The sequence below is a fragment of the Phyllostomus hastatus genome, unplaced genomic scaffold (genome assembly GCF_019186645.2).
Source record: "Phyllostomus hastatus isolate PE091 unplaced genomic scaffold, TTU_PhHast_1.1 phas_scaffold_93, whole genome shotgun sequence".
Lineage (NCBI taxonomy): Eukaryota > Metazoa > Chordata > Mammalia > Chiroptera > Phyllostomidae > Phyllostomus > Phyllostomus hastatus.
In genome coordinates, this window is record NW_025334042.1 from 18986283 (window position 1) to 18998504 (window position 12222).

Consider the following 12222-nt stretch of genomic DNA (forward strand, 5'->3'; position numbering starts at 1 on the left):
CAAGTTTTCTCTGTTCTGTTCCATCCTGCTCTTCCTGCCACCACCCTCATTATGCTCTGTAGTCTCTTAGCTGGTTTCTCTTTTTGACTGGTATCTCATTATACTTCATCTTCCCTCCTGTTGAAAAACCAGTCTTCCTTAAATTCTTCTCCTCTGCTCAAAATCTGTCATTATCTTCCCATTTCCTCTTACTTTAAGGAAATTTATACTTGGATTTTTAGGCTTTCTATAACTTAGCCCCATGGTATCTGCCTAACTTTGTATACAACTTATATACCTAACATTATCTTTTGACCTAGACTTACCTTTTTCTCCTGACCCGTATTCTTGGTGCCCATACCCTGTCTCCATGCCTTCACCTGCCTTACTTCTCTTATCTTCTAAATCTTATCTTCTCTCTACTGCCTAAAGCCTTTCTTTAAGGCCCAGCTCAAGTCTCTTTTCTGAAAACCTCCTAACTACTCTGCCATTAATTTGTCTTTATTTCTGCAATAATTTTATTCTCTACTGTATATGACACTGATTTTTTTTGTATACAATGAAGCTATTTACGTTTCTTAGTTTTATTTCCTCAACTAGAAAGCATCCTCTTACTGTCCAGGGCAAGAGCCATGTCTTATATTGGGCAAAGCTGTTAAACTACTATTTCTCTTCTCCCCCAAATTCTCACACACGTGTATGCATGTAGCACCAGAACACACAGAAAGTATTCATTAAACACTTGCTGATTACTTCAGAATCATCAGAGCAGACTAAGGGTTTTCTCCTACATTTTCTTTTTTAAAAAAAGATTTTTATTTAGTTTTAGAAGGAAGGGAAGGAGAAAGAGAGGGAGAGAAACATCAGTGTATGAGAGATAGATACATTGATCACCTCTCACACACCCCCAACTGGGAACCTGGCCTGCAACCCAGGCATGTGCCCCGATGGTGAATTGAACTGGTGACCTTTGGGTTCTCAGGCCAGCGCTCAATCCACTGAGCCATACCAGCCAGGGGTTTTACACATTTTCTTTTCTTTTTCCTTTGCCCCCCTCCACCCATCCCACTCCTCTCTCCCACAGTTAGTACCCCCTCCGTTGTCCATGTCCACAAGTCATTCATATATGTTATATGATGAATCCCTTCCCCTTCTTTCCCCTGTTCCCCCCCTTTGCCCCTCCCATACTACCAATATCAGTCTATTCCATGTTTCCATGTCTCTGGTTCTGTTTTTCTCGTTAGGTTATTTTGTTAATTAGAGTCTAGTTATAAATGAGGTCATATGGTATTTGTCTTTTGCTGACTGACTTATTTCACTTAGCATAATAGTCTCCCGTTCCATTCATGCTATTGTAAATAGCACTGCAATGAACATAGAGGTGCATTAAGCTCTTCTGAATTAGTTTTTCAGGATTCTTAAGATATATTCCCAACAGTAGAATCTCTGGGTCATAAGGCAGTTCCATTTTATATATATATTATGTATATATACTATTGATTATGCTATTACAGTTGTCACATTTTTCCCCCTTTGCCCCCTCCACTCAATACTCCCCATTCCCTCCATCAGTCCTCTGCTTTAGCTCATGTCCTTAGTTCATGTATATACGTTCTTTGGCTACTCCACTTCCAATACTGTTCTTAACATCCCCATCTCTATTCTAAATCTAACAATTTGTACTTAATCCCAGCGCCTTTTCCCCCACTTTCCACCCCCCACTACTAACTGATAACCCTCCAAATAATCTCCATATCTATGATTCTGATTCTGTTCTGCTTGTTTGCTTAGTTTGTTTTTTAGATTGAATTGTTGATAGTTGTGAATTTGTTGTCATTTTAATGCTCATTGTTTTTATCTTCTTTTTCTTAAGTAAGTCGCTTTAACATTTCATATAATAATGGCTTGGTGATGATGACTCCTTCAGGTTTACCTTGTCTGGGAAGTATTTTATCTACCCTTCGATTCTAAATGATAACTTTCCTAGATTGAGTAATATTGGATGTAGGTCCTTGCTTTTCATCATTTTGAATATTTCTTGCAAGTCCTTTCTTGCCTACAAAGTTTTTTTTGAGAAATCAGCTGACAGTCTCTGAGAACTCCTTTGTAGGTAACTATCTGCTTTTCTCTTGCTGCTTTTAGAATTCTCTCTTTATCTTTAACCTTTGGCATTTTAACTATGATGTGTCTTGTTGTGGACCTCTTTCAGTCCAACTTGTTTGGGACTCTCTGTGCTTTCTGAACTTGGATGTCTGTTTCCTTCACCAAATTAGGGAAGTTTTCTTTCATGATTTTTTCAAATAAGTTTTCAATTTCTTGCTTTTTCTCTTCTCTTTCTGGAACCCCTATGTTGGTACATTTGAAGTTGTCCCAGAGGCTCCTTAGCCTGCCGCATTTTTTTAATTCTTTTTTCTTGCTGTTCTGATTGAATGTTCTTTTCTTCCTTATGTTCCAAATCATTGATTTGATTCTCAGCTTCATCCATTCCACTATTGATTCCCTGTAGGTTTTTCTTTATTTCAGTTAGTGTAAACTTCATTGCTGCCTGAGTCTTTTTTATGCTGTTGAAATACCCAGTGAGTTCCTTGAGCATCCTAATAATATCTGTTTTGAACTCTGCATCTAATAGATTGCTTATCTCCATTTTGTTTAGTTCTTTTTCTAGAGTTTTGTTCTGTTCTTTCATTTGGACCATGTATCTTTATCTCCTCATTGGGCAGCCTCCCTGTGTTTGTTTCTATGTATTAGGTAGAGCTGCTTTGACTCCCTATCTTAGTAGCATGGTCTATTGTAGAAAAGTACACCTGTAAATTGGATGGGGCAGAGCCTTAGGTAATAGGCAGGGTGGGGCAACCATTGTGTACCAGGTTGATGGAGTCTAAGAAATGGTGTCACTGCTCTGTGGCTCTGTGGGGAAGGGCTCAGAAAAGTACTATGGCTGCTGCCTAGCCTCTGAGGTTTTGTCCAGGAGGAGGCTGTCCGCCAGTACTTGACCTGGTGCTTGACACTTCCGTTTCTCCTCATGTACCAATGGTGCCCTTCAAGCTGCTGCCCCAGTGCTAGAGCCCAGAGGGAGTGAGTTTATGCAAGTCTTCAGTCCATTTCGGGCTCTTTAAGAAGAGATGCCTGAGAATCCCACCAGTTTTTCCTCCTCCCTAATACCTACTGGTTTCTACAGCCAGAAGTTATGGGGACTTATCTTCCTGGCACTGGAACCATGTGCTGGGTGGCCTGGTGTGGGGCTGAGATCCTTCACTCCCAAGATATCCCTCCTGATTTTTATACACTACATGTGGGTGTGGGGCTGCCCATTCCACATCTCTGCCCCTCCCCATCTGGATGAATGTGACTTCTTTAATTTGTTGATTGTCGAACTTCCGTACAGCTTGATTTTTCTGATGATTCTGGGTGATAGTTGTTTTGTGTTTTAGTTTTAATTTTTGCTATGTTGTGCGAGGAGATGAGCCATTTTACCTATGCCTCCATCCTGACCAGAAGTCCCCATTTTTAATATTGTGAGGAGATTCCATACTGTGTTCCACAGTGGCTGTACCTATCTGCATTCTCACAAACAGTGTACTATGGTTCCCTTCTCTCCGCATCCTCACCAGCACTTCTTGTTTGTTCTTATACATTTTCTTTCACATTGTCCAGGAATGGGAAAAGTTTGTACAAGCCTCAGATCAGAGATCTAAAGGCCCTCTTTTGCCATAGCCATGCCCTTAGCTGCCCCATCCTGTTTCACTTGAGTTGTAATTTTGCATGCCCATACTGAAGTTCTCTCTAAGCATATTAAGGATGATATTACCTCCACTCACCCGGGGATGGAGGGAAAGTGGCTTTATCGTTGGCCAACCAAAGCTGCCAGAGAAGCTTTTAAAACTATTTTGGGAGGTAGTGGTAACTTTTCCAAACACTCTGATTCAGAAGAGGTTTTGTTTAAATTTTTAAAAAAATTATGTAGTTTCCTTGGAAAATCCCACTGGATTATTCCCAATTGATCATGCTAGGAGAAGTGATTTTTACCCCAGTTCTCATTCCTTAAAATATTATTTAAACATTGTTCTATTTCTGTCATTCAGTCTAGTAGTTTGGGGTATGAGGTGAATTGAGTTAACTGCCATGTCAAGAAAAACAATCTAATAGAGTTAGGACCAGGGAGTAAGATTCAACTGACCTAAGAGAAAACTAGAAAAGCAGAAGGGGGAAGAAAGAAGTTCCAATCTAAAAGTCAAGTTGCCTGAACAGTTGCCATGGGTTACTGAAAGCCTTCCTCTTCCCAAGGGCAGAGGCACTGTGTTGAGGAGAGATTTGTGCAGCCCCTGAGAGGATATTTTGGCTGGCAAATATAAATCTAAATATCCTGGTTTCCGGAATTTGCTATGGGTCCAGGTCTCTATTCTATTGTTTGCAGTTTCCTTTTCTAGCTTATGATCTTGCTGTCTTGTTCCCCAACCCCTACATTTGCCTGTATTGCCTTCAGAAGGTTAACAGACCCTTTACTTTAGTGACCACTAAAAGTGTACCAGTTCTTATTTGGTAGCTTTAGCAAGCAAATGCAACCATTTTATCCTCGGTTTCTCCTCTTCAGATTTTAACGTATATCTGCTTATACCTGCTCACTTCAGACCTAGCCTAGCAAGCAGTAAGTTTAAAGAGAGAATGTCTATTAACCGTGCTTGATTTCCAAATGTGGAGATTTCACAAACTCCACTTGGGTGGGTGGTTTTGTTTTGTTTGGGGATGAGGGAGAAAGCAGTCTCTGGAAGAAAGGTTGTTACATGGGAAGTCACACAAGAAAACATTGTTCTATCTTCCCTCTGCTGGCCTCAGGCAACACAACACAGACACCCCCTGGTGGCCCAGCACCAGCCTTCACCTACTAAAGCTACATGATACCTAGACTCTCTCCAAATAGAAGAATAAAAACATATTTTCTATGTACTCTCAAGTTTTAGTTTCAGGTCAAAACTAAAATTGAATTTCCTTTTGTTTTCATGTCTACAGATCAGACTCCTACTCCGACTAGATTCCTAAAGAACTGTGAGGAGGTGGGGCTCTTCAATGAACTAGCTAGCTCCTTTGAACATGAATTCAAGAAAGCTGCAGATGAGGATGAAAAAAAGGTAAGAGGCAGGACTTTTACTGAAAAACTGGTGGTGCTCAGATTTAGGCTATTCTCATTGTGTCCTGGGATACTTTGCTTAATTGGTTAAAACACAAAATTGCAGGCTTTGTTATATAGCAACAGGAGGGGGCCCACTAATCCTAGTCAGGCATCCAGATCTTTAGAGGGTCCAGACAATAGACCAGCACCAAGTCTGTCTTCACCAAAAATTAGTCTTCTTAGACTTCCAGTGGAGCATTACTTCAGCAATCTATTTGTTAAAAGTATTTTTTAATATGTTGAAGATGTTAAAAGATTATCAATTACTCATATTTTGTTAGATAACTTTTTTTTGCCAAATCCCATTGTTTTTGAGCTAATCAGAGTTCATATGTGGACTATGTTTATTTAATCAGCCAGTCAAGAAACATTTATTGAATTTAGACTCTTTGTTTCAGTGTATGTGGCTCTTACCTTCGAGTAGCTTTCTAGTCATATTCGAGACATTAAACTTAAAGAAGGATATGTTTTAAAATTTTTATTTCTCAATTACAGTTTACATTCAATATTATTTTATATTGGTTTCAGGTGTACAGTATAGTGGTTAGGCAATCATATATTTTATAAAGTGTTCCCCCCTGCCCTAGCTGGTGTAGCTCAGTGGATTGAGTACCACCTTGCAAACCAAAGGGTTGCCGGTTTGATTCCCAGTCTTGGGTACATGCCTGGGTTGTGGGCCAGGTCCCCAGTAGGGGGCATGTGAGGGGCAACCACACATTGATGTTTGTCTCCCTCTCTTCCTTCCTTCCCTGCTCTAAATAAATAAATAAATAAATAAATAAAATCTTTAAAAAAAAAGTGTTCCCCCACCCAGTATTGCCAGTACTCACTTGACACCACACATAGTTATTATAATATGATTGACTATATTCCATATGCTGTACTTTACATCCCTATGATTATTTTTTAATATATTTTATTGATTATGCTATTACAGTTGTCCCATTTTTTTCTCCCCTTTATTCTCCTCCCTAATGCACACCCCCTCCCACCAGCATTCCCCCACCTTAGTTCATGTCCATGATTCGTACATGTAAGTTCTTTGGCTTCTCCATTTCTCATACTATTCTTAACCTCCCCCTGTCTATTCTGTACATACCATCCATGCTTCTTATTACTGCACCTTTTCCTCCATTCTCTCCCCTCCACCTTCCCACTGATAATCCTCTGTATGACCTCCATTTCTGTCATTCTGTTCCTGTTCTAGGTTGTTTGTTTAGTTTGTTTTTGTTTTTGCTTTTGTTTCTTAGGTTCAGTTGTTGATCATTGTGTTTGTTGTCATTTTATTGTTCATAGTGTTGGTCATCTTCTTTTTCTTAGATAAGCCCCTTTAATGTTTCATATAATAAGGACTTGGTGACAATTCCTTTAACTTGACCTTATCTGGGAAGCACTTTATCTGCCCTCCCATTCTAAATGACAGCTTTGCTAGATAAAGTCATCTTGGCTGTAGGTCCTTGCCTTTCCTGACTTGGAATACTTATTTCCAGCCCCTTCTTGCCTGCAAGGTTTCTTCTGAGAAATCAGCTGATAGCCTTGTGGGAACTCCTTTGTATATAACTGTCTCCATTTTTCTTGCTGCTTTTAAGAGTCTCTCCTTATCTTTAATCTTAGCTAATGTAATTATGATGTGCCCTGGTGTGTGCTTCCTTGGGTCCCACTTCTTTGGGACTCTCTGAGCTCCGTGGATTTCCTGGAAGTCTATTTCCTTTGCCAGACTGGGGAAGTTCTCCTTTATTACTTGTTCAAGTAAGTTTTCAATTCCTTGGTCTTCCTCTTCTCCTTCTGGCACCCCTATGATTCGGACGTTGGAATGTTTAAAGTTGTCCTGGAGGCTCCTAAGCTTCTCCTTATTTGTTTGAATTCTTATTTCTTCATTCTGTTCTGGATGAATGTTTATTTCTTCCTTCATGCTCCAAATTGTTGATTTGAATCCCGGTTCCCTTCCCTTCCCTGTTGGTTCCCTGTATATGTTCCTTGATTTCATTTTTGCATAGCCTTCATTTCTTCCTCTATTTTGCAACCATACTCAACCATTAGTGTGAGCATCCTGATTACTGGTGTTTTGAACCCTGCATCTGATAGGTTGGCTGTCTCTTCATCGCTTAATTCTATTTTTGGAGCTTTGATCTGTTCTTTCATTTGGGCCATATTTTTTTGTCTCGGTGCACCTGTTACATAGAAAGGGGTAGAGCCTTAGGTATTTGCCAGGGTGGGGCAACCCAGGTTGCTGTGTTGTGGTGCTGAATTTGGGAAGGGTTCCAAGAGGGAACAATGCCACTTTCTGGACTCTCCTCCCACTTTCAGTCACTTCCCCTGCTACCCACAAGCAAATTGGGCCCTTCTGGTGCTGATTCCCAGGTGAGTAGGTTTGTGTGCATTCTAGGACCCTGTATGTCTCTCCAGTGAACTCTCCTGTGAGGCTGGGAGTTTCTCCACCCACAGGCACCCCCATAGGTTTTTACAGTCAGAGGTTTTGAGGCTGTATTTCCCTGTGCTAGAGCCCTGGGTTACATGGTCTGTGTTGCTCACCAGTTGTTCCTCCCAGTTTATCCACACGCTAATGTGGGACTGCCTGGTCTGGTCCTCCGGCCACTGCCTTGCCACATGTCCTCTCTGCCCTGGCTGCCCATCTCTGCCCCTCCTACCAGTCTGAAGGAATAATCCTTCTTTAACTTCTTGGTTGTTGAACTCCCATACAATTCAATTTTCTGGCAGTTCTGGTTATTTTTTGTTTTGAAATTTGTTGTTGTCTCTCTTTTGGTTGTGCGATGAGGCAAAGTGTATCTACCTACACCTCCATCTTGGCTGGAAGTTGCCCCCTGTCACTATTTTGAACTACCAATTTGTACTTCTTGATTCCTTCATCTTTTTCTCCCAGTCCCATAACCCCTCTCCCCTCTGGCAACATCAGTCTGTTCTCTATATCTACAAGTCTGTTTCAATTTTGTTCGCTCATTTATTTTGTTCTTTAGATTCCACATACAAGTGAAATTGTGTGACATTTGTATTTCTCTGACTGGCTTACTTCACTTAGCATAATACCCTCCAGGTCCATCCATGCTGTCACAAATGATAAGATTTCATTCTTTTTTGTGGCCAAGTAATATCCCTTTATATATATGCACCACAGCTTTTTTATCCACTGGTCTGTTGATGGGCATTTGGGTTGGTTCCACATCTTGGCTATTGTCATAATGTTACATGAATTTAGGGGTACATATAATCTTTCAAATTAGTATTTTGGGTTTCTTCAGATATATACCCAGAAGTGGAATTGCTTGGTTACGTAGGCAGTTCAGTTTTAATTTGTTGAGGACTCTCCATACTGTTTTCCATAGTGGCTCCACCAATTTGCATTCCCATCAACAGTGCACAAAATTCCCTTTTTTCTACATCCTTACCAACACTTGTTTTTTGATTTATTAATGATGGCTATTCTGACAGTTGTAAGGTGATAGCACACTGTGGTTTTAATTTACATTTCTCTGATGATTAGCGATGTTGAGATCTTTTCATGTTTCTATTGGGCATCTGTATGTCCACTTGAAGAAGTGTCTAATCAGGTCCTCTGTCCATTTTTAATTAGAATTTTTTTAGTATTGAGTTTCATGAGGTCTGTGAATTTTGAATATTAACTCTTTATTGGATGCATCATTAATGAATATCTTTTATTCAATAGTTGTCTTTTTGTTTTGTTGATATGCAAAAACCTTTTAGTTTGATATAGTCCCATTTGTTTATTTTTTTCTTTTGTTTCCCTTGCTCAAGGATATATAGCAGAAAAAATATTGCTTCCCTGGCCAGGTAACTCAGTTGGTTGAAGTATTGTCCTGATATGCCAAGGTTACAGATTCAATCTCTGGTCAGGGCACATACAAAAATCAACCAGTGAATGAATAAATAAGTGGAACAACAAATCAGTCCCTCTCCCCGTTTCTCTCTCCCTCTCTCTCTCCCTCCCTCTCTAAAATCAATAAATAAATTTAAAAAATAAAGATATCTCTTCCTTTACAAAAATAAAGAAAAAATATTGCTAAGAGAAATGTCAGAGGTTTTACTGCCTATGTTTTCTTTCTTTTCTTTTCTTTTTTTTTTTCTGGGAGAACCAAATTACTTTATTTTAAATTGTATATTTATTTATTTTTTAAAAGATTTTATTTATTTTTAGAGAAGAAAAGGGAGAGAGAGAGAGAAGGAGAGAAACATCAATGTGTGGTTGCCTCTTGAGCACCCCCCACTAGGGACTTGGCCCACAACCCAGGCCTGTACCCCGACTTGGAATAGAACCGGCAACTCTTTGTTTACTAGGCCGGCACACAATCCACTGAGCCACACCAGCCAGGGCAATTTTTTAAGGAATGGTACAAATGAAAGACCATAAGTGGATGATTTGGTATAAGTTATAGAAAAGGTAAAGGTAACTCCAACATGCACAATATGTACTACTTTGGTGATCAGGGAAGTCACCCCCTTCGCTATGGGAAGTCAGCCTAAGGCTTAGCTCTCTTCATTGTCTTCAGGGTGTGCTTGTCAAAGAGATACTCTACTATGCCAGTTTCAGGGGGTCCCAACCTGCACAAGTTGAATATGTGATCACCCAATTCTTTGGTGGATCTCACCTGCTCATTCAGGTAGTGAATCTCAATGAAGTCATACAAATGAGGGTTATTTTTGTCAGTGGTCAGTTTGTGAAAGTCCAGTAGTGACTGATTCACACGTTTTTCCAAGTTTAACATAACACTCCATTGCATTCGGCCAATTCTCATCAGAGTCTGGCTTTTTGATATCCTGGGGAAATAAATATTCCAAGTGTAACAACATACACTCTGTTACATTCGGCCTGTTCTCATCACAGTCTCGGTTTCTGATATCCTGAGAAAATATTCAGCCACCTTGTTGATTCTGAAGCTTCCTTCATCAGTTTCTCAGTGTGTTCCCTCTTCTCATGAGATTGGTGAAGAAAAGATATGGCAAAGCTCTTCAAAGACACATCATCAACATGGACAGGTAGATGTAGGAAGCAGAACTTCAGGTTGATATGTCAGTTGATGGTGGCCTCCAAGTCCTTGTGGTAGTTCTGGCACATCTGCAAGGTGGACGCCATCATGATGGTGGACAACTGAGGAGTGGCGGCAGGGGCCTCAGGGTGGTCTAAGGACTCTGTGAGGAGGTAATGGAAGGCTGGATCTGGGCATCTGGCTGCAATGGGAGTAAAGCACTGGTTCCATCCAAGCACTGCTGAGGCAGGAAATGACGGCAACTTTCACTAAAGATTGTCCTGCCTATGTTTTCTTTTTTCACTCTTTTTAAATCATTGTATTTTTTTTTCATTATTTTTTATCCCCCTAATACTTTCTTCCCCCTCCACCCATCCCCTCCACCCACAATCACCACACTGTTTTCTTAAAGAAGGATTTTCTTTTAAAAGATTTTATTTCTTTTTAGAGGAGGAAGGAGGGAGAGAGGGAGGGAAACATCAATGTGTGGTTGTCTCTCGTACACCCCCTACTGGGGACCCAGCCTGCAACTCAGGCATGCGCCCTAGACTGAGAATCGAACTGCAACGCTTTGGTTTGAAGGCCGGCACTCAATCCACTGAGCCACACCAGCCAGGGCAAGAATGATGTTCTTAATGGCTTCCAAGGGAGATCAACCAGGATGATGAAAGAACTGGCAATTATGCAACTTTGGGAACATTTAAAACTTGAGGAAGTTTTGCTTGGAAAAGAGAAGATCTAATGTGAACAAATATTCAGTCTTCAAATATTTCAAGTTTTTATGTAAAAAAAGAAGGGTTTTTTACTTTCTGACTTCTCGTCAAGATGGCAGCATAAGGAAACACTGCTCACCTCCTCTCAGAATCACATCAAAATTACATCTAAGTTAGAGAACAACCATCACTCAAAACCAGCAGAAATCAAGTTGAATGGAAATCTGACAACTATGGAATAAAAGAAACCACATCCATCCAGACTGGTAGGAGGTGCAGAGATATAGAATAGGTTGGTCCTACATACACATGTGGTGGATAAAAATTTAGGAGGGATATCTAGGGAATGAGGAGTCCCAACTCCATTCCAGGCCTCCCAGCTCAAGGTACCAATGCCAGCAAGATATTCCCCATTACTTCTGCCTGCAAAAACCAGCAAGGACTCAGTTGGTGGACGAAACTTCTGGAGCCCCAAGCAGTTCCTCTTAAAAAACTCACACATGGATTCACTTACTCAAACTTAGTTCCTCTGAGCTCCAGCACTGGGGTAGCAGCTTGAAAAGCATCAGTGGAATACAGGGAGAAACTAAAGTGTCTAGCATCAAGGCAAGAGCTAGGGTACAGCTTTCTTCCAGGCAGAAAGGAGAGCAGAGCCACAGAGTCAACAGGCAGGTGTCATATCTAAGACTCCATCAACCTGGCTAACACTGTTTGCCCTGCCCTGGAGATCCTCTGAGGCTCCATCCTACCCAATTTACAGCTGTTAACAGTAGTTTTTCCATAATATGGCTGGTCTAGGTGCATGCTTCACAACTTTCTAAATCCTTTCAAATAAGCAACAGCCAGCTTCAGCGAGCCCCCAGCCCCTGTACCTCTTGCTAAGCGGCCCCAGGCACGCCACTAGCAGTAGCCAGCCTAAATTCACAGCTTGGCTTTACCTGGGAATCTACAAGCCCAGCACAAGTAGTAACCATCTCAGATTGCTCTATAGCTCAGGCAGGGTGGCCCTGGGCAAAGCACAGGTGGGGGCTGACCTTGGCCTGCACCACCTGGGAAACCCCAGGGCCTGTGCACCCAGTGGACAGCTACAGACCACATCAGAGTACCACCACGCTGATCCTCCATGGAAGGCAGAGGTTGGTGGTCAGTGGTCACAGCCAATCTTTGTAGCTTACTGGCTGAGGTAAATTCTTCCCATTGACCTGCAAACAGCAGCCAGGTCTCTCTATACAAGGAGAGTGTGTTTAGCCAACATGAAGGGCACACCTTGAGTACCCAGCTTGAGTGATAGAAGAGGCTGTGCCACTGGACCCTGCATGACACCTATTACATTCGGTGACATAACCAAGACAGGGAGTCATAG

General features: G+C 41.2%; 1 protein-coding gene across 2 annotated transcripts in view; it reads left to right on the forward strand.

The window, feature by feature from the left end:
• ATF7 (activating transcription factor 7) overlaps positions 1 to 12222 on the forward strand; it is a 102045-nt gene that overhangs the window by 61766 nt on the left and 28057 nt on the right. For both annotated transcript variants that reach the window (XM_045829112.1, XM_045829113.1), the window contains exon 4: positions 4987 to 5105. In XM_045829112.1, the coding sequence (XP_045685068.1) occupies positions 4987 to 5105 (119 nt within the window). The remainder of the gene's footprint in view (positions 1 to 4986; positions 5106 to 12222) is intronic.